Source organism: Zingiber officinale, chromosome 8A (genome assembly GCF_018446385.1).
Source record: "Zingiber officinale cultivar Zhangliang chromosome 8A, Zo_v1.1, whole genome shotgun sequence".
NCBI lineage: Eukaryota > Viridiplantae > Streptophyta > Magnoliopsida > Zingiberales > Zingiberaceae > Zingiber > Zingiber officinale.
In genome coordinates, this window is record NC_056000.1 from 19,687,961 (window position 1) to 19,711,695 (window position 23,735).

At 44.0% G+C, this 23,735-nt stretch overlaps 1 protein-coding gene across 2 annotated transcripts; it reads right to left on the reverse strand.

The window, feature by feature from the left end:
• Positions 1-234: 234 nt before the first annotated feature.
• Positions 235-22,990, reverse strand: LOC122008528 (probable phytol kinase 2, chloroplastic). 2 transcript variants are annotated; one of them, XM_042564280.1, is made up of 6 exons: positions 22,731-22,990; positions 1,347-1,414; positions 1,133-1,264; positions 912-1,027; positions 704-818; positions 235-591 (listed from the first exon to the last, which is right to left on the reverse strand). In XM_042564280.1, exons 1-6 carry the CDS (start codon positions 22,857-22,859, stop codon positions 414-416), a joined length of 738 nt encoding a protein of 245 aa, XP_042420214.1. In that variant the 5' UTR covers positions 22,860-22,990; the 3' UTR covers positions 235-413. The 2 variants fall into 2 exon arrangements, with proteins under 2 accessions (XP_042420214.1, XP_042420215.1); XM_042564281.1 differs by lacking the exon at positions 1,347-1,414 and having other exon boundaries at positions 1,133-1,296.
• Between the last annotated feature and the right edge of the window lie 745 nt (positions 22,991-23,735).

Consider the following 23,735-nt stretch of genomic DNA (forward strand, 5'->3'; position numbering starts at 1 on the left):
TGTTTTGTTGTTAGTTTTTAGTTTTAATAGGATGCATTTCTTTTATTTCTAATATATCCTATTTTAAATTCTGATGGCTAGGAGCTAGTTTGTGTGCCACGTTAATTATTTTAGATCTGAGAGCATTCTTAATTTAAACCAGACTAATAAAATCAAATTCCTCTCTCACATTCGCAAAAGCCAAAAGAAATCCTTATTAAGATGCATGCTAAACAACTGCCATTTTTTATAATATATTTTTTTACAGAATCCAAATATATAATCCACGGAACAAGAAGCAATATATATATATTAATTGAAATGCAAGACTTCAAGATGATCGGAATAGTTTGAACAAGAAAAAACCATACTAATATCCAATACAACATCAGATTGGATCTAAGCACGCCCCAATATTAATATCCAATGCAACATCAGAAAACAAGGCCACCAACTAACATGGATGCCACTGTGACTGTTAAATTATCATCCAACTCTGTGCTAATTGGCAGGGATTCAACAAATGCAGCAGCAAGAGACGCAACCAAGAAGCCCATGACCATTCTCCAGCTCTCTTCGATAAACCCAAAGGTGTGGAAGTAGTGCATGTATCTAGTTCATGATCAGTTTCAGCAAATCCACAAAGGCTCAGGTTAGAATAGCTCAATTAACACATCAGAAAAGATTAATGCAAGGAAAAGCATATATATATGTATATATATACCCGACTGAGGCTACAAAGCCTGCCAAGAAATTTGCAATGCTACCCGCAAAGGATTTGTTAGGGTTGTGAGGAAGTTTAGCCTTTCCGAGTCGCCTTCCTACGATATCGGCCACACCTGATGGTCGGCCAGGCCTCAAAGTTGCTCATTGACAATGGAATTATATATATATTGTTATTTTGATTTTTGATAAAAGAATCAATGTAGTACCATCTCCAGCACACAAGTTGCAGATTGCAGCTACTGCAATGGGAGATGTCCTCCAGAATATTGCGGTAGAGAATGTTATAGTGCAGGCGTAGTACAGTGGACCCTTCAGAAGTTCCCTAATTATGTACAAACTCAGAATTAGATCGAGAAGAGTTTTGAAAGAGCATAAAAAATGCTAGTTAATTTTATTCAGAGAAAGTCATCATCTAAAGCATTGCAACCTGTGGTCTCCATATCTGCTCATTGACTTGACTGTAGCTTCATTTTTGGATATTCCATGACCCAAAAGAAGCATCCTGAAAATGTTAATTCCTGGAGCGAATGCTGCAAGAAATGGTGCCTGAGTTCCTGAGCTGCATGCGGCGAGTGCAAGTACCGGATCAATCTAATTAATTAAAGAGAAAAATCAATTTTGTATCGAACTCTTGATCATACCTGAAAAGAGGCCAGCAGAGCATGAAAACCAATCCTGCACTTATATGGACAAGCTTCCTGCCCAGTTTCTAACACACAAGAAATTTGGTAGTTTAAGTTATTTGTGAAGGATTTAATTCTGCATTAGGTGGGTTAATACGAGATTAACAACACAACTATTTACCATTAAGGAATTAGGGTATCTAATATTTTAAGCATGAAAGGGTTTAGATTATTGGATGTGGATTCAATATGTGTTAACCTACTTTATTAACATTAATGGGTTGTTAATGGATTATTAGCTTTATGTGAATGGTCCCTCTATGATAAGTTTGGTAGGAGGAGAGAAGAATTCATTCAATTGGGGCATCTTTGATTTGGCTCTTCTTCTTCTTCCTTGGACTCTTCCCATTGAGACTAAGATTCGGTTGTCATCCATTCCCATAGAAGGTCATCCGTTGTGCTTGCAGGAATCAACTATAACGACAAGTAACAGATACAATGGCTCTTGAGATGGATTCAAGTCATCCCATTCATATTGCTATTGTATTGATTTCAGTTTTAGCCTTAAAGATGGATGATAGATTCTATTGTAGATGCATCATTTGATTAAGTTCAACGTATCGTATTGCTTTCAATTGGTATCAGAGCTTAGGATCAACTTATCGTTGGTGCTACGGCGAATAAGGTAAGGCCCCCAAGGTCCGGGTCGAAATTAAGAAAGTTGGCTCAGGTGGTGGTGAAAGTCGAGGGGTCAACACTCGGGATTAGAGCGGTTGTACAACTCAACCAAACAATCCAGCCGATCGGACCTCTTGTCCGAATCTCGAGTCCTTCCTGCTTGATGGAATCCGTAGCCGAGTTCGCTCGGCCCAGTCGGACAACTTGCCCGAGCGGACGCTGAGTTCTCAGATAGCCGAGTCCTCAGAAGACCCGAGTCCTCTCGGCTCGACCAGACTCCTAGTCCTCAGAAGACCAGAGTCCTCTCGGCTCGACCAGACCTTACAAAACCTGAGTCCTCTCAACTCGACCAAACTCCTAGTCCCTAGAAGAGTCAAGTCCTCCAGGAGACCAAGCCCTCAAAGAAGTCGATTCCTCAGTGTTGTCAGCATTCTTTAGCTAACCCAACCTTGTTCGAGAATAAGGTTCGTGCGGGCGTTCAAGGGGATTCGGCCGACCTACCATCAAAGCGTATTAATAGCCCATCAGCTCAACGACCTAATATTCCTTTTTGACATCTTGTGCAATTGTTGTAAGAGAATCAAAGGGATATATGTTTCACACGAGTCGTATGGTGGAAGTTTCTACCCTGCAAACTACAAAAATGATGGATCTATTTCAGGAAAATTATCAGAATATCAGAACAGTCGGTCCTATATTGATAATGCATCAATATTCGTGCAGAGAGGAAAATCAACACTTTATAATGGGGTCTCCACCTATATGCACAGGTACGTTAGGCTTCGCCATCAAAACTTACTATTCATTGTACCTGCTCTTCGTTTTATTCTTCCACCACTTGCCTGACTTAGAGTTTTTGAGCGACTACGCCGAGGATCCCTCCCTAGCCCAGTTACTGACGTTTTCTTCTCCCAGTTCTTGTTTTTGCCAAACAAGGTCATTCATGGCATCAAGGTTCTTGTCCTCTTGCGGTCAACATCGGAGTCATCTAGCCAATGCACTAAATAAGCACCATCTTCCTCACTTTGATAGATGAGATTGGAGATAAAGTCGTTGCTTAGCCAGCGGCCTATCGTCAACAATGCATATTTTTAATGTGTCGGGATTATTTCTGACGATTTGGAAAATATGCATCGTTTTGTATTCGATTCAATTGTGGAGCCTCGTATTAATGCATATTCGTCGAATGTAGTATGGATAAGTTATGATTTAACCTATGGATCAATTTTTTCGCATATCCGCGAAGAATGTGATTAACAACGCCATTTTAGGATTTCTTTTGCTAAAAAATCACATTCAGAAAACCAAGTTTTAGTTACCAATCGATTGGTATGGTGAGCGTGAATTTGGGCACAAATGAATGTGTTGGTGCATGTTGTAGTAATAATCATGTTTTGATGTATGACAAATAGGTTAAAGTTAGATGTGTTGTTTATCTAACCTTTTTACTAAGTATGCAGGACTTGATAGGTCTAGATGATCGGAACACCAAGCTGAAATTCAGCTATATTGATAGCCGGCATGAAGTCCAGATTGGTTGAGATATGACAAAAGGAAGTCCAACTAGCTTAATAGCCGGCACGAAGTCCAGATCGGTTGAGATCTGACAGGAGGAAGTCCAGATTGGTTGAAATCTGACAGAAAGTCCTGGTGGGTCAAGGGACTTGACATCAAGGAAGTCAACAAATGATAAGTAAGGTAAGTCACTCGAGGAAAGACATCCAATGAGGGTGTGCTCCTGGTTGAGGGAACAATAGGCGTCGGCACAGCTTAGGTCTATTTGGAAAGCCTAAGCTAAGACCATGATTAGATCCTAGTCTCGAGGAGATAAGATTTAATTAATACTACTACCTTATTGTGCTAACTTTGTTTTGCAGGATAAATATATTATGGTTGTCTGGACTAACTCTTTTTTAAAGGAAAGAGAAGTAGTGAAAAAGAGTTGTCCGAGCGCCTAGACCAGTTTCGCCCGGATGGGTGCCTGGGCAGGCACCCGGGCGGTCCGGGCGACAGACCAACAAAACTCATCCAGAAGCTGAGTTAGAGTGCTACGATTCGTCGAACCCACGTCAACGATCCAGGTGCCCGGGAGATGGATAAACTTCGAGGATGAAGTTCATATGAGAGCTCGCCACGTCAGCACAGTCTAGACGCTCGAGAGGGGATCCAGGCGCCCAGATAGAGCTATAAAAGGAGGATTCGGCCAACATCTTCAAATCATCAATGGCTACGACTTTCGTTCCTGCGTGCTGCTCCGAAGAAGCTCCTACGACGCTGTAACGCTCCTCCGACAACCAACGATCAAGGAATTCTATTCATACTATCTTGTTGTCGGTAATATTTCATTTTACAGTTTGTGTACTCAAATTTGTAACTCATTTTCAAACTTATAGTGATTGCCCAATGAAAACACTCAACGAGTGTGGGTCTTGGAGTAGGAGTCATCGAAGACTCCGAATCAAATAAAAAATTACCTGTATTACCGCTTGTTGTTTCTTTTTCTTGCCTCTGTTCCTTAGTTTTATTTCCGCTACAAACTCTTTTATTTTTTAAAAGAAAAAAACGTTTTCAAAATCACATGATTCACCCCCCCTCTCACGTGTTCACGATCCAACAAGTAGTATCAGAGTTAGATTGACTCTGAATTGGTGCAACCACCAATCAGGCAGGGGGTGACTTTCAAACCTTTTAATTTTTCTTTTTGGTTTTGAGCTTTTCGATATATTCTAAATTTGTGCAATCACCTTTTCTGGACAAGTTTTTTTTGTGTTGTAAAATACTTTGAGTTGGCGCAACACCAATCGAGTTTCTTTTTATACTTTTATTATCTCCCATACTCTTAATCCAAGACCTAGTCTTCGGATTTCTTTGTTAGTTTATTGTTGTATGCAAGGCTCTATCTTCAATGACCCAAACCGAAGGATACAACACCGTTCGTCCCCTGCTCTTCAACGGGGACGACTTCTCGTATTGGAAAAAGATGATGGAAGTATACCAAAAGACCGACATCGATCAATGGTTCACCATCCGACGAGGATACAAGATGATCCTGTCCGAACCAGGAGTTAACGGACACTGGGGATGTGGCGCTCCCTGCTGGATCCTCGAGTGCTCCGGCGAACCTGCAACAAAACCAAGCCGGGAGGGGTGTCCCGGCGACGGCCCTCCGACGCTCAAGTCAGGCGAGGAATAACAAAGAGGTGGCTTCAGAGATTCAGACCAGCGTACCTCCGGTGAAGAAATGAAGACCTTATATAGACCTCTCGAAGGAGCCTGGGCGCGCCAATCAAAGCAATCACCTGCTTTCGACCATGCCCAGGTATGGGTCTGTCAGAAGGGCATCCATAAGGTCATACCGCTACTGTATCGACCTCTCCACCTGCTTTCGACCATGCCCAGGTATGGGTCTGTCAGAAGGGCATCCATAAGGCCATACCGCTACTGTATCGACCTCTCCATGATGTGACGGCAAGACCCTCTATCGTGAAATCTTGTGTACGGCATAATCATCAGACATGCCTTTGCTGACATCTCATATCCCGAGCCGAACGAATAGGCCGCTCGGCTAACCTTTGTATCCTCGCCCTTATCCTAGCCGAACGGACCACCCGCTCGGCCCTTCGGTTCCAGCCGGGCAGACACCTGCCTTGGCGTCGGAAACCCAAGCCTATGGCTAGGTTATCTCTGGCTCCGCTCGGACCTGCTCAACTGCTTGACGCGGCCATTACCCACTTAGTCAGCCCTCCATCCGTCCTCAGGCTGGGACCCTTCAGGAAGTGGGTCCCCCATTCTTACCGCCGGATCACTTGCCTCCCATTCAAGTCTAGTCGAAGGAGGCAGTGAGTCTGACTGACTGGACTATGTGTCTGAGCGGGCGGTCGTCGCCTTACCGTCGCTTATAATATCCCTTGAGCCGTTCGGCCTTTATGCCAAATTCAGCCGCTCGGCTCTTCGTTTTGGATGTCTTGGCACTCAACGTGGATGTTTGCTTGTCTAAATCTTCTCGAAGATCACGCAAATCCTTTTCATTAAGTCGAAGCATGCGCGGTATGGCGCATTAATTGCGCCTGGTGACAGAGCGCCACGTGGCTCTTCTCGCGTGGCGGTGATGATCCGTACGATGGGACGCCGATTGTTTTGAAATGGACGGTTAGATGATGACCTCGTCTCTCGTGACTAGGGGTGTTCATTATTCGGGTCAATCCATTAACCCGCCCGATCCAAATAATATTTGGGTTATTTGGTTTGGTTAAATGAAATTCGGGTCGGTTGAATGAACTGACCCGAAATGTTAATTGGATTAATGGTTTGGTTTTGGATTTAACTCCCCATCCGAATAACCCGCCCGAAACCCGAATAAGGAATTAATATATATGTTTTAATTTTTTTTGAGTATAATCTTTGGAATCTTTGGAATGTGTAAGTTTTTTTTCTTATATCGAATGAAACTATTTTATCAAATTTGGAGCTTATTTATTTATAAATGTAAACTATTAAGAGTTTATTTATGTGAAGAAGATTGAAAATTTGAAATGAAAAGAAAATTGGGTTAATTGGTACCCGAACCGAATAACCCGAATTAGTTTCGGGTAATTCGGTTTGGTTTATAGCTAATTCGGTTTGGTTCTTGGTTGGATTTAGAAAATTATAAAATCCGAATAACCCGAACCGAATAACCCAAATAATCCGAACCGAACCGAATGAACACCCCTACTCGTGACCTGCATCCGACGGACGAGGCCGACCAGCCTCGCTCGCATAAAGCCTTCGTCTTCGCCCTTACGCTGCATTCTCTGTTTAATTGCGCGTCCTCCGTCGAAGGTGCCCACGGCTGCATCGTTCCGGCTGTCCTAGCTCTTGCCTCTTGGTGGTTTTCGGCTTTCTGGTGATCCTCTTCGTTCATCTTCCCTCAGTAAGCTTCTCCCTTCCTTTCGTTCGGCCTTTCCCTTTCGCGGGGAACTCCTTTCGTCCCCTTGCTTGCGAACTCTTATCTGTCCTCCGTTTCCGAGTTTCTTTCGGCTTCCTTCTTTCTTTTTCTTGGTACTTTAGTCATGGCGAGTACTTCCGTACCCGCTGTTGATGTTCATGGTCCCTGGTATATGACCATGGAGAGTAAATTTGACGAGGAGGGCGCTCGGCGTCTTGTTCGGACGTACGGGATCCCGGACGACCATGAAATAGTTGTAGCCGACCCGACCGACCGGCCCCATAATCCGCCGATCGGTACCATTTGTTTTTTTCTGGACCAATTCCAGGGCGGCCTTAGATTTCCTACCTATCGTTTTGTTTTGGAAGTTTGTAATTATTTTCGCATCCCGCTCGGTCAACTTGTACCGAATTCCTTTAGGCTGCTGAGCGGGGTGGTCGTCCTCTTTAAGCTGCACAGTATCCCACTCGACCCCAAAATATTCCACTACTTTTTCTACCCCAAACAATCCGAGTTGGGTACTTTTATTTTCCAAAGTAGAATAGGCTTCAAATTTTTTGAGAGTATGCCGACCTCCAACAAGCACTGGAAGGAGTTCTTCTTCTATATACGACTTCCCGAGCGGCCAACATTCAGAACCAAATGGCAGACCGCTGTGCCGACCCAGCCGGAGCTCGGCAAATTCAGAAGCAATCCAGCCTACCTTCATGCGGCAAACTGGTTGTCCGGTCAGCGGTACAAAGTCGACCAGTTGCTTCTCAAGGGGGTGTTGTACATTTTTGGATTATCTCCCGTTCGGGCCAATCTTCCCTACCGCATGGGTAAGGACTCTTTACTCACTTCGCCTTTTTTGTCTAACTGATTTTAATTTTTTCTACTTCAGCTGAAGTCATGTGGCGCTCCAAGGCTACTGATCATCTGAAATTGAAAGCCGTGGAAATTGAGGCGGCTACCAAAAAAGAACTCGCCGAGCGGGGTCTAATCCCCAGCCGCCCGGCAGCTACAGGAGAGGGGGGGACGCAGTCCGCCCCTGAAACAGAAGTTACCCCAGCCGCTTCAACGGAGGTTGAGGCGGATCCTGTTTCCTCTGCTCCAGCAGAGCTGGGATTCCCCCAGGCCGGGGATTCACCACTGGAAGTTCGGCGGAAACATCGAAGGGGCTCCAGCCTTCCGCCGACCCCAAGGGGCGAACCACAGGCGCCGATCGAGATCGCTTCGCCAGATCGCACGCCGTCGCAGATCAGGACCCCCGTAGCCTCGCCCACCGCACAGCCCTCTAGCTCTCCTCCACGGACTCGTCGTCGCTTACGACGAATGGGAGAGACTTCAACCATAGGGGAGTCTTCGGGCCAGGCGACTGCGGCTGAGGAAGTGCCGGTCGGCCACCCGACCATCAAGACTACCCTTCGATTCCCATCGGAGGAATATTTATTGTCTGTCGATCGGCCATCAAGCTCCGTTCATGAAATAACCTTGACGGGTCCGCTCGCCAAACTTTTCGAGGACGCCCAGATTCGGGTGGCCTTCATGACGCCCAAGCAGCTCGGCGATAACCACATGCAGCAGGCCACTCAGGTAGGTTCATTTTTCTTCCTGCGCCGTGCTACTGTTTGGTTTCTGATTTTATTATTTCACTTACAGCATTGGGCGGAGCAAATCGCCACTAGCCATCGGCTGGCCGAGCTGGAGGATCTCATGGAAAAACTCCAAGTCTCGGGGGGTCCATCGGCCGAGCGGGAGAAACAAGCCCGCGAGGCCGAACAGAAGAAGGCCGCCGACCTAGCTACAGAGGTGGCTCGACTTGAAGGATTGGTGAAGAAACGCGACGCAGACGTGAAGCGCACCAGGAGCCAGAAGAAGCGGGCGATCGCTGATCTGGACAAGATGAAAGTTGAAGTCCGAGCCCTAGATTAGCAATCTAAGGATCTGGAAGCCCAATTAACTGCCGAACGGGATGGGCGCTCAGCTGAACGCACTAAAGCGGAGGTGGACCAAAAAGTTCTCCAAGATTCACTAATTGCCTCCCGAGCGGCGCTCAGAAAGTACAAGGAGGGAGAGTCGAGTCGCCTAGCAGCAGCGCGCCAAGAATAGATCCGCTCGGAGCGGTTCGGCGTAAAATTTGGTGGCAACGTCTCCTCAACTTTCGCCGAGGCGATCAAGATCACCACGGCGTACTGGAAGAAGGGAGGGCACCTTCCTGCTGACCTGAGCATTCCCTCTTCAAATCTGGCGGCTATGATTGACGATATCCCGGATGCCTTTTTTAATTTTGAGGACCCGGAGTGAGGCGAGTTCTTCCAAGTACTTTCTGTATTTCATCCGCTTTGCGGATGTAAAATTTTTGTACGCGCCGTTCGGCATAGTTGTGTTCCTTTGCTTGTATTTTTGTTTGCCCTTCATTGCCCCCCCCCCCCCTTTTTTTTTCCTTTTTTTGTCTGTTTGGTGCTTATCCGTAGAGTCAGTTAAGCTCCACGTGTTCCCCACTAGGCGACCGATCAGGTTAATCAGTTGACTTGTTTTCCTCGAAATCGTTTAGCGCTTGGCTATGCTGTTTGCATTCAGTGAATGCGAAGTATTGGCAAACTGATGGCCGATCGGACTTAATCAATTTAGTACTTGCGAACGCTCGTTATTTGGCGTCCTTAGTTTCGTCCAGTAAGCTCACAGTCGCGGGTTCGACTCTCGATCTTTAACGACGGAGCTCGTCGGCGCGGATATTTATAGCCGGTCGGCGCGACTCTCGATCTTTAACGACGGAGCTCGTCGGCGCGGATATTTATAGCCGGTCGGCGCGGCTCTCGATCTTTAACGACGGAGCTCGTCGGTCTTCGGCTCGAGGATTTATAGACGCCGGCTCGTCTCCCGGTTTCCCGGCCGGAGGGTTTATAGACGCTGGACCGTCTCTCGATCTTTAACGACGGAGCTCGTCGGCGCGGCTCTCGATCTTTAACGACGGAGCTCGTCGGCGCGGATATTTATAGCCGGTCGGCGCGGCTCTCGATCTTTAACGACGGAGCTCGTCGGCGCGGATATTTATAGCCGGTCGGCGCGGCTCTCGATCTTTAACGACGGAGCTCGTCGGTCTTCTGCTCGGGGATTTATAGACGCCGGCTCGTCTCCCGGTTTCCCGGCCGGAGGGTTTATAGACGCCGGACCGTCTCTCGATCTTTAACGACGGAGCTCGTCGGCGCGGATATTTATAGCCGGTCGGCGCGACTCTCGATCTTTAACGACGGAGCTCGTCGGGCTTTTAAGCCTAATTTGGACAACGTTTACCTGGCCGATCGGCACAGGGTCTTCGGAATCGAGCCTTGGGCTCGTACAATATACCTCCGGCTGAGCAGCTCGGGGCCTTCGTCGTCGAGTGCTTGGCTCCGATAATTTACCTCCGGCCGAGCGGCACGGGGCCTTCGAAGAACTAACCGTTCGGCTATGAACACAGAATGCCTTGGGAATAATTTGTTTCCTGCGATAAAAGGAGTGCAGCTATTTTGAATTTACACAAAATAGAGCAAAAGTGCACCTCTCACCCAGCTCTATATGGCTGAAGGTGATTTGCACTCCATGGCCGATCCAGCATCCGACCTTCCGCATCCTTGAGGTAATAAGCGCCCGAACGGAGCTTCTCGACCACTTCAAAGGGTCCTGCCCAGGGAGCTTCCAACTTGCCGACATCTCCGACTGGCTTGACTTTCTTCCAAACTAGGTCGCCTACTTGAAAGGCTCTGGGGATCACGCGCCGGTTGTAGTTCTGTTTCATACGTTGCCGGTACGCCATCAGCCGGACGAACGCTTTAGCTCTTTCCTCTTCGACGAAGTCTAGCTCCATGTTCCTCCGTTCGGCGTTATTTTCATCATAATTTTGTACCCGAACAGACTCCACCCCAACTTCAATCGGGATGACTGCTTCGCCTCCATATACCAAGTGAAATGGAGTGACGCCCGTTCCCTCCTTTGGTGTCGTGCGGAGAGCCCATAGGACGCCCGGAAGCTCGTCTACCCAGCTGCCTCCTTCATGGTCTAGCCGAGCCCGTAAAATTCTGAGAATCTCTCGGTTGGTTACTTCGGCTTGACCGTTACTTTGAGGGTATGCCACCGATGTGAAGTGCTTCTCGATGCCATAACTTTCGCACCACTTCCCGAGCAGCTTCCCAGTGAATTGACGTCCGTTGTCGGAGACGAGTCGTCTTGGGATGCCAAAGCGGCAGATGATATTTTGCCATATGAACTGTTTAACCATCTGTTCGGATATTTTTGCAAGTGGCTCAGCTTCTACCCACTTTGAGAAGTAGTCGACCGCCACCAATAAGAACTTCCGCTGCCCGGTAGCCATGGGGAAGGGTCCTACGATGTCCATCCCCCATTGGTCGAACGGGCAGGCCACAGTTGATGCTTTCATCTCATCTGCCGGTCGGTGGGACATGCTGTGATACTTCTGACAGGATAGACAATTTGCAACGGTCCGGGCAGCATCCTTCTGAAGGGTTGACCAAAAATACCCTGCTAGCAAAATCTTCCTGGTTAACGACCGTCCGCCTGGATGCCCACCGCACGAACCTTGGTGCACTTCTCGAAGGATGTACTCGGCATCTTCCCAGCTGACGCATTTTAGGAGCGGACGGGAGAAGGCCTTCTTGTAGAGTTGATCTCCCACGAGGGTGAACCGACTAGCCCTTCTCTTCAGCAAATGAGCTTCTTCCCGGTCGGAGGGGGTAGCTCCCGAGCGCAAAAACTCCACAATAGTTGTCCTCCAGTCGCTCGGGTATGTGATGCCCTCCATCCGATCGACATGTGCTACTAAAGATACTTGCTCGATCGGCTTCTGATAGCCGACCGGGGATAACGCGCTTGCCAGCTTGGCCAATTCATCCGCCACTTGATTCTCCGCCCGGGGGATCTTCTGAATAATCACCTCCCTAAAGTTGAGCTTAAGTTTTTCAATGGCCTCCACGTAGAGCTTGAGCCTTGTACTATTTATCTCGAAAATTCCCGAGATTTGCTGAGCAGCCAATTGGGAATCTGAATAGAGGATGACCCGGACGGCTCCAACGTGCCGAGCGGCCTGCAATCCAGCAATAAGGGCTTCATATTCTGCTTCGTTGTTGGTCGCTCGGTAATCTAGCCGGACGGAGAGCTGCATCCGCTCTCCTTGTGGGGACAGCAAAACTATGCCAATTCCGCTCCCGTGTCTAGTGGACGATCCATCCACGAACACTTTCCACACAGCTTCGGGTTCTGGGTCCTGCACCTCCGTCACAAAATCGGCTAAGGCTTGTGCCTTGATAGCCGAGCGGGGCTGATATTGGATGTCAAATTCGCTTAGCTCGGTTGTCCATTTGATGAGCCGTCCGGAAGCTTCTGGATTTAAAAGCACTCGTCCCAACGGGCTATTGGTCTTGACGATAATCGTGTGCGCCAGAAAATAAGGACGAAGTCTCCGAGCGGCTAGGATCAGAGCAAAGGCCAACTTCTCGAGTCCGGTGTAGCGGGTTTCAACATCTTTCAATATATGACTAAGGAAATATACAGGTTGCTCCTCACTTCCCGACCGGACTAACGCTGATCCCACTGCCTGCTCGGTTGAGGATAAATAAATGTACAACGGTTCGTCGATAGCTGGCTTGGCCAGCACAGGTAGGGAATTTAAGTACGTCTTCAATTCTTCAAAAGCCCGATCACAGTCTTCATTCCATTGGAACTTTGTAGCTTTGCGGAGGATTTTGAAGAACGGAAGGCTCCGGTCGGCAGTCTTGGAGATGAAGCGTGATAGCGCTGTAATCCGTCCGGTTAGCCTCTGTACTTCCCATATGTTTCTGGGCGGTAGCATGTCCTGAAGAGCCTTCACCTTGCTAGGATTAGCTTCAATACCCCTTTCGGTCACAATATAGCCCAAAAAACGTCCTCCTTTGGCGCCGAACAAACACTTATGAGGATTTAGCTTGACCCCATATTTTCTAAGTGTACGGAAGGTTTCTTCCATATCTTTGCATAAAGTGGCCGCTCGGAAGGATTTGATGAGGATGTCATCTACATAGACCTCCAGGTTATGTCCGATTTGCTCGCGGAAGACCTTATTCATCAATCTTTGATATGTTGCTCCGGCATTCTTCAGCCCGAACGGCATCACCGTATAGCAATACGTCCCGTCCGGAAGCTAACTTTTCATGATCCTCCCGAGCGGCACTTGATGATAGCCTTGGTAGGCGCCGAGCATACATATATTCACATCCGATTGTAGAATCTACTAGCTGGTCGATTCGGGCAGAGGGTAGAAATCCTTCGAGCTTTGTTCAGGTCTCTGAAGTCGATACACACCTCCATTTGTTGCCCCTTTGAGACGAGCACCACATTTGCTAACCTGATTGAACCTCCCAGATGTGGCGGCCTCTAAGAGTCTTTCTACCTCCGCTCGAATGATAATATTCTGGCGCTGAAATCTCTTCTCCTTTGTTTTACTGAGCGTCCGGCCGGACGTGAAGCTTATGTTGGGCTATGCTGGGGGAGACACCGGGCAGCTCATGCGTCGACCAGGCGAAGACGTCATGATTCATCCGGAGGCATTTGACCACTTCTTCTTTCTGTTCGTCCTCCAGGTCGGCGGCAATAAAGGTTGTAGCCTCCGATCGGCTCGGATGGATCTGAACCTCCTCCTTTTCATCATAAATTAAAGCAGGAGGTTTCTCGGTTATGGCGTGTACCTCGATCCGTGGAGCCTTTCGCGCTGCGCTGGATTCGGCTCGGACCATTTCCACATAGCATTTCCGAGCGGCCAACTGATCTCCTCGTACTTCACCGATCTTGTCCTCGACCGGGAATTTGATCTTCTGGTAGAACGTCGACACAACAGCTCGGAATTCGCTTAACGCCGGTCGCCCCAGTATCACGTTGTAGGATGAAGGGGAGTCGACTACCACAAAGTTTGTTGTCCTTGTTCTCCGGAGCGGTTCTTCCCCTAAGGAGATAGCCAGTCTTACCTGTCCGACCGGGAGAACCTCGTTGCCCGTAAACCCGTAGAGGGGGGTTGTCATGGGCAGCAGCTCGGCTTGATCGATTTGTAGTTGATCAAAGGCCTTTCTGAAGATGATGTTGACCGAGCTGCCAGTATCAATGAAGATACGATGGATGGTGTAGTTGGCTATCACCGCTTTGATGATAAGGGCATCATCATGCGGCACTTCAACTCCCTCAAGATCCTTGGGCCCGAAACTGATCTCGGGCCCGCTCGCCTTTTCTTGACTGCAACCCACCTCATGGATTCTGAGTTGCCGGGCGCTTGCCTTTCTTGCCCTGTGTGAATCTCCTCCGGTCGGCCCACCCGCAATAATATTGATTTCTCCCCGGGAGGTGTTGTTTCTGTTCTCCTCTTCCCGAGCGGACTGCCTAGGTCGCTCATTGGACCGAGAACGATCTTCATGCCTTGGAGGGAAACGCTGTTCGGGAGATCTCCTATATGTTCGCCGACCGGACTCTTGATGCCGCTGCCGGCGGTCGACGCGGGCCACCCCGTCGTACGGGATGGGTGATTGAAGGCAGGCCCCGACAGTCGCGGGGGTTGTGGGAGTCAGTATTATGGAAAGAACAAAACATTGGGGTCCATACCATCTTTGACCGCTCGGCCGCTACCTCTTGGACCACCGGGACTTCGCATGATGTGCGGGATGCCTCAACTCTTGGTCCTCTTGGTGGTGATGGGCGCGGGCTGCTTCCGTTCGGCATGACGTCGCCTCTTTCCTTCTGGCCACTTCGCCTCTTCCACGTTTATATACTCATTGCCGGTGTAGCATGTGGTCGTAGTCTCGGGCGGTTTGCGAGAGCGCGGAAGAAGTCCCTTCCACGAGGCCTTGCGTGAATGCGTTTACCATTGTCTCCGAGGTGGGCGTGGGGATATCCACCGCCACTTAATCTGTATATATGCCCGGAGAGATTCTCTTGGTTCTTGTTTGATGGTGAACAGGCTGACGGTTGTCCTTTGATAACGTCGGCTGCTCGCAAAGTGATGAAGAAATGCCGTTCGGAACTCCTGGAAACTAGTGATAGAGCCGTCCGGCAACCTCCGAAACCACCTATGTGCAGATTCCGATAGAGTGGTGAGAAATACCCGGCACTTTACGCCATCGGAGTACTGATGCAAGGTGGCGATGCTGTCGAACTTCCCCAAATGATCGTCGGGGTCGGTCGTCCCATTGTAAGCTCTGATCGGCGGTGGTGTATAGTATTTTGGTAACGGATCCCGATGTATGGCTTCAGAGAACTGTCGGTGAACCTGCTCGGGCGGTGCGTTTGCTCGGGGAGCTTTGCCCTTCCTATGATCCCGAACGGGAGGCTCATCAGATGAAGATCCTTGCTCCCCGTGAGCGGGCGCGATTTCTGGGGGAGTACGGAAGAGTGCCTGAGAGAACCCTCCTGTTGAAACATATTCCGGGCGGTCTGCTTGCAAGTTTGCTGTTGCGCTCGCTCAGCCTGTGCTTTCTCCTTTTGCTGCGCCACTATCTTGGCTGCCCTCGCCTCAACTATAGCGTCCAACTCTTCTTGTGAGAGTGCCACGATATGTATTCTTCCAGCCTCGTCCATTGCCTCTACTCGGATGCAGGTGCGTTCCCACAGACGGTGCCAAATTGATCCTGTCCGAACCAGGAGTCAACGGACGCTGGGGATGTGGCGCTCCCTGCTGGATCCTCGAGTGCTCCGGCGAACCTGCAACAAAACCGAGCCGGGAGGGGTGTCCCGGCGACGACCCTCTGACGCTCAAGTCAGGCGAGGAATAACAAAGAGGTGGCTTCAGAGATTCAGACCAGCGTACCTCCGGTGAAGAAATGGAGACCTTATATAGACCTCTCGAAGGAGCCTGGGCGCGCCAATCAAAGCAATCACCTGCTTTCGACCATGCCCAGGTATGAGTCTGTCAGAAGGGCATCCATAAGGTCATACCGCTACTGTATCGACCTCTCCACCTGCTTTCGACCATGCCCAGGTATGGGTCTGTCAGAAGGGCATCCATAAGGTCATACCGCTACTGTATCGATCTCTCCATGATGTGACGGCAAGACCCTCTATCGTGAAATCTTGTGTACGGCATAATCATCAGACATGCCTTTGCTAACATCCTATATCCCGAGCCGAACGAATAGGCCACTCGGCTAACCTTTGTATCCTCGCCCTTATCCTGGCCGAACGGACCACCCGCTCGGCCCTTCGGTTCCAACCGGGCAGACACCCGCTCGGCCATTCAGTCCTCCCGCCTTGGCGTCGGAAACCCAAGCCTATGGCTAGGTTATCTCTGGCTCCGCTCGGACCTGCTCAACTGCTTGACGCGGCCATTACCCGCTTAGTCAGCCCTCCATCCGTCCTCAGGCTGGGACCCTTCAGGAAGTGAGTCCCCCATTCTTACCGCCGGATCACAAGACGTCAGTAGATGAAGCAACAAAAGTACCTCTCGACCAAGAAAGATGAAATCTAGAAGACAAAAAGATGGGCCAGATTGACTCAAAGGAATTGAATATACTTTAGTGTAGTTTGACAAAAGAAGAACTCAACCACATCGGCCCGTTCGAGAATGCGAAAGAGTTGTGGGACAAGCTGCTCGAATTACACAAGGGCACGACTGATTCAAAGGTAACCAAGAGAGAATATCTTAAATGGGCTCCACTTAATCGGTCACCAGATGGAAAATCGAGAAACAATCAAGTACGCCTTAAATTCCTTTCCTCGAAACGAATTGTGGGCATCTATAGTTGATGCCGACAAGATTTTGAAGAATTTATCTAAATTAAAATTAGACGAACTCTTTTGTGAACTCGAACTCTATAAGCAAACTAACTCCAAAAGGTTCGAAAAAGGTATTGGACTTCTTGCAGGTTCCTCAAAAGAAGTCAAGAATAAAAACAAACTAGAGCCAGAATCTAAATCTTACTCAGAAGCCGATGAAGAAGAACAACTAATGAATATGATCATAAAAATGTTCACTGGAAGGAAGAACAACTTCACAAAGGACTTGCAAAAGGTGATCAAATCAACATTCAACAAAACAAAGGCGAAGATGACATGCTTCAAATGCAACAAGAAGGGTCATTTCAAACATGAGTGTCCAAAAATGAAAGAGGACAACCCCAAGACAACCAGAAGAAAGAAGGCACTCAAAACGACTTGGAACAAGTCGTCTTTGAAAGAATCGGACAATGACAAATCGAAGCATCACAACTACCTCGCACTGATGGCAACCATACCCGAATTGGAAAGCGACTCAGATCAAGACGACGAGTTCGAATACGAGTCAGGCCACGAGTTTGCACTCGTTTCCAATAGTTCCGACAAGATACAACATATTTTAACTGCAAAATTCTTTAAAATTATTGTCTATCTTAATAAACAATTAATTAAATTCGAAAAACAAAATAATACACTCCTTAAGGAAAATCAACACATTAAGGAACAACTTAATTCCCAAACAGAAAACGCTAATGCAACACAAGTCGAAAAACTTGAGAAAGAAAACTCTAAATTGAAAACTGAAGTAACCAATCTAAAAGAATTGTTAGAAAAATTCACAACAAGCAAGTATGACTCAATCAATTTTATGTACCTAAAATTGAAATTTACCACCTAAAACCAAATAAACTAACTAATTCAAACTCAATCCTAAAATATAAAATGAAATCAAACAAATCAAATCAAAAAAACTAAATTTAAATCAAATAACTACAAATTCAAATTAAACACAAGTTACAATCAAGTTTATTACAACTATAAAACCAATCGATATAAACCTAAAACCTAAACCCAAAGTTCAATAATTTAGGAAGAGACTCCAAACTAGTTGGTACCTCCAAAATAATAATTTACCCGGCTGGATAATTAGAACTAGGTTAAATAGGGACAAAAGTTTAACTTAGTTAACAGGAAAAGTTTTGAATGATAGTAGGTTAGGGAAGCTTTGTCTATGCATGTTTTGGAAGATATGACTTCGACCTGCTGTATTTAGCTTAGTGGAACTAATTAAACTTACCCCGTACTAATCTTAGCTGATTTGACTAAAGTTTTGTACTAAATTCAGTGGCCAAGACTATTTGAAAATTTTCAAAAGTGTTGTTATTCTAATGATGTCCAAGCGACTTACCACAGCTTAGACGTTTATTTAAAGAATGCTTGCTTATTGGACTCAAAGCTAAACTTGAATCTAACACCAGTTAAATTAAACTCTTAAAATTGAAACTTAACTCATCTCATAAGACCATAGGATCCCTTCGTCTGGAAACTTAGACCGAGTGAGATGAATAAGAATAAATTAAGTTAAAATTAAAATTAAAATTAAATCAATTAAAATTAAATGAATTAAGCTAAAATTAAAATTAAAATTAAATTAAATTAAAATTAAATTAAGTTAAAATTAAAATAAGTTAACTAAACATTAATCTAACTTAACATAAATTTAACTTTAATTAAATTATCCTTAATTGGTAATTTAAGATACTTTGAGTGAAAACTCAAGTTAATACCTTAATTCAACCGAATTAAAACTTTAAAATAACCTATTTCAAATCAATCAAATTACTAATCAATTAACTTAAATCTCAATGAAATAATATCACTCCAAACATAAACCTATTAAATATATTTACTCTGGACTTAAACTTAATGTTAGAAAACTGGGAATGTTAGATTAGGACTTTTTATTATAAATTTTCAAATGATTTACAAATTCTAAGATAATTCTTTATTTATATTTTCTAAAAATGCTCATTTCCCTAGTATTTCAAATTATGTTTTGGCCTTAGTCTAGTTCGAACCCCCAAAAAGCATGATCCTATAGATCTAGGTAACGAACATCTCACAAACCCATTAGGTCTACCTTGATTGTGTTTTAAAAAACTTAGAATGACATTAGACGCGTAGGCCTTTTGCCTGAGTTCAAATGCTTATATCAGTGCATCAACATAAGTCTGGGCGGAAAATGCAACAATACATTGATCAAGTTAAGTGGTCATTTTTCAACAAATTTGTAACTGGGCATTATTATTTAACTTGACTAACCAAGTGAACACTGTTATCTTTTAGTAGCTAATTAGTAATAGGACAATTTTTTATGAATATTTTAAATAAATATCAAGTTAAGAGGGAGGATTTATTTGGACAACTTTAAAATGTTTTAAATTTTGCTTTGAAAACCACTTTGAAAAATATTTTACATAATTTAACTTTATATTTTGAAAATTTTACAAATTTTTGAAAAATGTCCTTGGAAATAATTGAAACCTTTTAAAATTTTCTTTAAAACATAAATTTGAAAAATCCTTGTAACATGTTTTTTTTTCACTTTGTTAAACTTTAAATATTTTTGAAAATGTTTCAAACCTAACTTGCTTAAATTCTTTGAAAATGTTTTCCAAAATTCTTGCAAAGGTTCAAGATTTCCTTTAAAAAATTATAAGTTTGAAAATTTGAAAATGTTTTTCTAAAATTCTTGCAAAGTTTCAAAATTTCCTTTTTTTAAAAAAATATATATACGTTTGAAAATTTGAAAAGATTAAACTTTTGCAAATGTTTACAAAAATCACTTTGCAAATGGGTAACTTAGAAAGTGTTTTTGAAAAATGCTTTAAAATTCGAAAATACTTTAAATAATCCTTTGAAAACCGTTATTGTTTTAAATTATGCATTCAAACATGTTTTTCAATACATACATTTTTTGAAAACTTAAAAATATTTCAAAAACATCTTGAAAAACATTTGAATTTCTTTTCGTTCTTTGAAAATCTTTTGACTTGTAAAATCGATTTGCAAACTCTTTGAAAAATACTTTAAAATGTCTAAACCTTGAAATTATAGCTTTTGGAAAATATTCAATGGTTGTTTGCAAAATACTTGAAAAACCTTTGCACAAACGTTTTAGAAAATTTACTTTAAAGTTTATTTTAAAAATTTTTTACTCTCCCTAAACATAAACTAGAAGAGTATTATACTTACTACTTGCTCCACTTGTCCTTTTCGTGTGACTTAATTATAATTTTAATGCATTACGTGTGTTTAATGCATTACAATTTTTTTTTTATGTATGCCAAAGGAGGAGGATAGTGTGTTAGGTTAAAAAAATCAACTCACTGTACTCAATTTGCATTGCATGTTTAATGTTTGCATAATTGTATTTTTTTTCTAACTTTAACCCAAGTTGTCATTATATCAAAAAGGGGGAGATTGTTGATGTTCATTGATCTAATAATCATGTTTTGATGTATGACAAATAGGTTAAAGTTAGATGTGTTGTTTGTCTAACCTTTTTACCAAGTGTGTAGGACTTGATGGGTCTAGAGGATCAGAACACTAAGCTAAAATTCAGCTAGTTGCTAGCTAGCAGGAAGTCCAGATTGGTTGAGATCTAGTAGAAGGAAGTCCAGCTAAGTTGATAGCCGACACAAAGTCCAGATCGGCTGAGATCTGGTAGGAGGAAGTCCAGATTGGTTGAAATCTGGCAGAAAGTCCTGGTGGGTCAAGGGGTCTGACATTAAGGAAGTCTGCAAATTGTAAGTCACTTGAGGAGAGACATCCAGTGAGGGCACATTCCCGGTTGAGGGAACAGTAGGTGTCGGTCCAGCTTAGGTCTATTTGGAAAACCTAAACTGAGACCGTGACTAGATCTTGCTCTTAGGAAAACAAGATCTAATTAATATTACTACCTTATTGTGCTAACTTTATTTTACAGGATAAACATATTATGGTTGCCTGGACTAACTATTTTTTGCAGGAAAGAGAAGAGATGAAAAAGAGTTGTCCGGTGCTAAGAAGGGATCCGAGCGCCCGGAGTTGATTCGGGTGCTCAGACCAGTTTCACCCAGACAGGTGCCTGGGCAGGCACCCAAGCAATCCGAGCATTCAGAGTTGGTCCAAGTGCCCCGACTAGCAAAATTCATCTAGAAACTGAGTTGGAGCGCAACAACTGGTCGAACCCATGTCAACGATCCAGGCGCCAAGAGGTGGATAAACTTCGAGGATGAAGTTTCGACGAGAGCTCACCACGTAAGCATAGTCCAAGCACCCGAGAGGGGATCCAGGCGCCCGAATGGGGCCATAAAAGAAGGCTTCGACTAGCAACTTCAAATCATCAATTGCTACGACTTTCATTCCTGCGTGCTGCTTCGAAGAAGCTCATACAACGTTGTAATGCTCCTCCGACAACCAACGATCATGGAATTCTATTCATACTATCTTGTTGTCGGTAATCTTTTATTTTACAGTTCGTATACTCAAATTTGTAACTCATTTTCGAACTTATAGTGATTGCCCAACGAAAGCACTCAACAAGTATATGCGGAGTAAGAGTCGTCGAAGGCTCCGAACCAAGTAAAAAATTACTTGTGTTAGCGCATGTCTCAGGAGAGTTTGCTTAGTGTAAAAAGGTGAATACGTTCGTCCCCAGTCCCAGCGCTCTCGTCAATCCATCCCAAAATCATCATGAGAAATCACGATAACTGAGAAATAATGCGGATGGGAGGGTGAATTGTGATGGGTGTAAAGATTTACGTCCTGTCAACTCTGGAATTTAACCCTTCACTCTTAGGTACAGATTGTACCATCACTTATCATCTCAACTTAAGCCCGTGAGGACCTTAGGGCATCTCCAATCCATCACCAAAACACCAAATTTGGTGTCAATTTGACACCAAATTGCTCCAACCCATACACCAAAACCCATCCCAAATATGGTGATGTGAATAGTGCAACACCATATTTGGTGTTGCACTATTCACATCACCATATTTGGTGATGGAGAGATTTTTTATTTTTATTTTTATTATATTATTATAAAATCAAATATAATTAATTAATAATTATTATTTTCTTTTTCTTTATTTATAGTATAATTAAATGTAATTATTATTTATTATAAATTTAAATTAAGTGCATTTAATAGAATATTTAAATTTTATTATGTATATTTGTAAATATTTAATTTATTAAAATTATTATTTTAATTTTATTTAATATATTTTAATTATAATTACATTTATAAATTATCACTAATTTCATAAACATAATACAATAAAATATTAAAATTTTTGATATGCATAAATATACAATACATTACCCATTACATTGACATACAAAATAAAGATAGTAATGATATGTGGATTTGGCATGCGTATATAATAAAATTAAAAATAAAAATTAAATATATATATATTAATTAGTTGGATACTAAATTTTAAAAAAATTAAAATATCAAATATTAAGAAGTATTAATTTTAAATATAATAATTATCATATAAAAAAATTAATAAGAATTATAGAATATTCTAAAGAATATTCCTTTTTGGTGTGATATGGTGATGATGAGTTGGAGTTGAAATAGTGTTTGGTGTTGAAATAACACTATTTTGGTGTGAAAATTGTACCAAATTTGATGATGTGCATTGGAGATGGTCTTAGGAGAGTTTACTTGCAGATCACATAGCGCTGGAACTCAGAGGCATGTAGCAAATTTCCCACGAATTTTAATGGATTTTGGCAGCACGGGCGGAGCCAGCTTTTTTTACCCGGGCTGTGGGCTACGCCGACACGGACGCCTATTGTTCACTTTTTACCCTTTTTCCACAGTAAAACCAAGTTTTTTGCTTTTTTAACTGCCGTTCGGCTCCGGGCTACAGCCCGGGTACCTGTTGGCTCCGCCATTGTTGGCAGAATGGCAGTCAAACAGAAAATAATTATACTCTATAAACGCTGAGAGAGGGGAAAAAAAACTACGTACAATCCTCAAAAATCTCATCGAATTGACGAGGCAATCGAGCGAATAGGATCGCAGAGCTGACCTGTTCAAAGACGCCTCTTTTAGCCAGCACCTCCCAGAACTGGAGGACGAGGAGGAAAACAGCGGTTGCCACAGCTGCCGCTCCCAAATCATGGACGAATGAGCTCTCGAGTAATACGGGAGCCGCCATAACGCGGCGGCGGCCGGGGAAAGCGGAGGCCTTGTGGAAGAGAGGGACGGGAGGAGAGGTCTCGACGCGAAGCGGTGGCGGTGTATCTGGGAAAAATCAAATGGGGGCGACGGCGGAGCAAGTGCAGGCACGGCACCGTGAGTACCATCTCCGGTGAATATAAACCACCAGCTCTGGCTTACCAAACAACATTATAACGGCATGTCGCCGAATCGGTTCGTGGTAACTATAACTGCTACAAAGTAGTGTAGCGGTTATTGTGACGTGTTGGTAATCATTTTCAACATCAGCCGTTTAAATTTCACCGCGAAAATTAAACATAAATATAAATTCTCATTTTATAAAATTTGAATGGCTACGTAAAACAGTTAGGTCAAAGTCAACTTGGCAGGCAAAGGGCGGGATGATCGAAAGAACCAATAAATAATGCCGTATAATTAAGAGATACAAACTTAAAATTTATTATTAAAATCGGTAACAATTAAGAAGGGGCAAGGCCACCACCCGCCCCGGTCCGCCCGCCATTGCTAATATTAAACTACAAACGTTCAAAATAATATTATTAAAGTTTATATTCATGTGCGCCATGCAAATGTATTTCTTTACCACGAGCGACTTACTATATATATATATATATATAAAATAATAATAATGCTATTAAATATACTTTAATTCGAATTGGATTTAATTTGGAATTTATTTGTAAAGGCCTTAAAATAATGGGGTTTCGAAATTTTGAAATTTGATTTTAAACAGATTTATATTTAAGTTTCAAAAATATCAAAAAAAAAATCAAAAGCATTTTGCCAATTTTGAACTCAATTAAATCTACCAAATACCAATAACTTAATTAAGTTTAAAGGATTTTCTACTTGT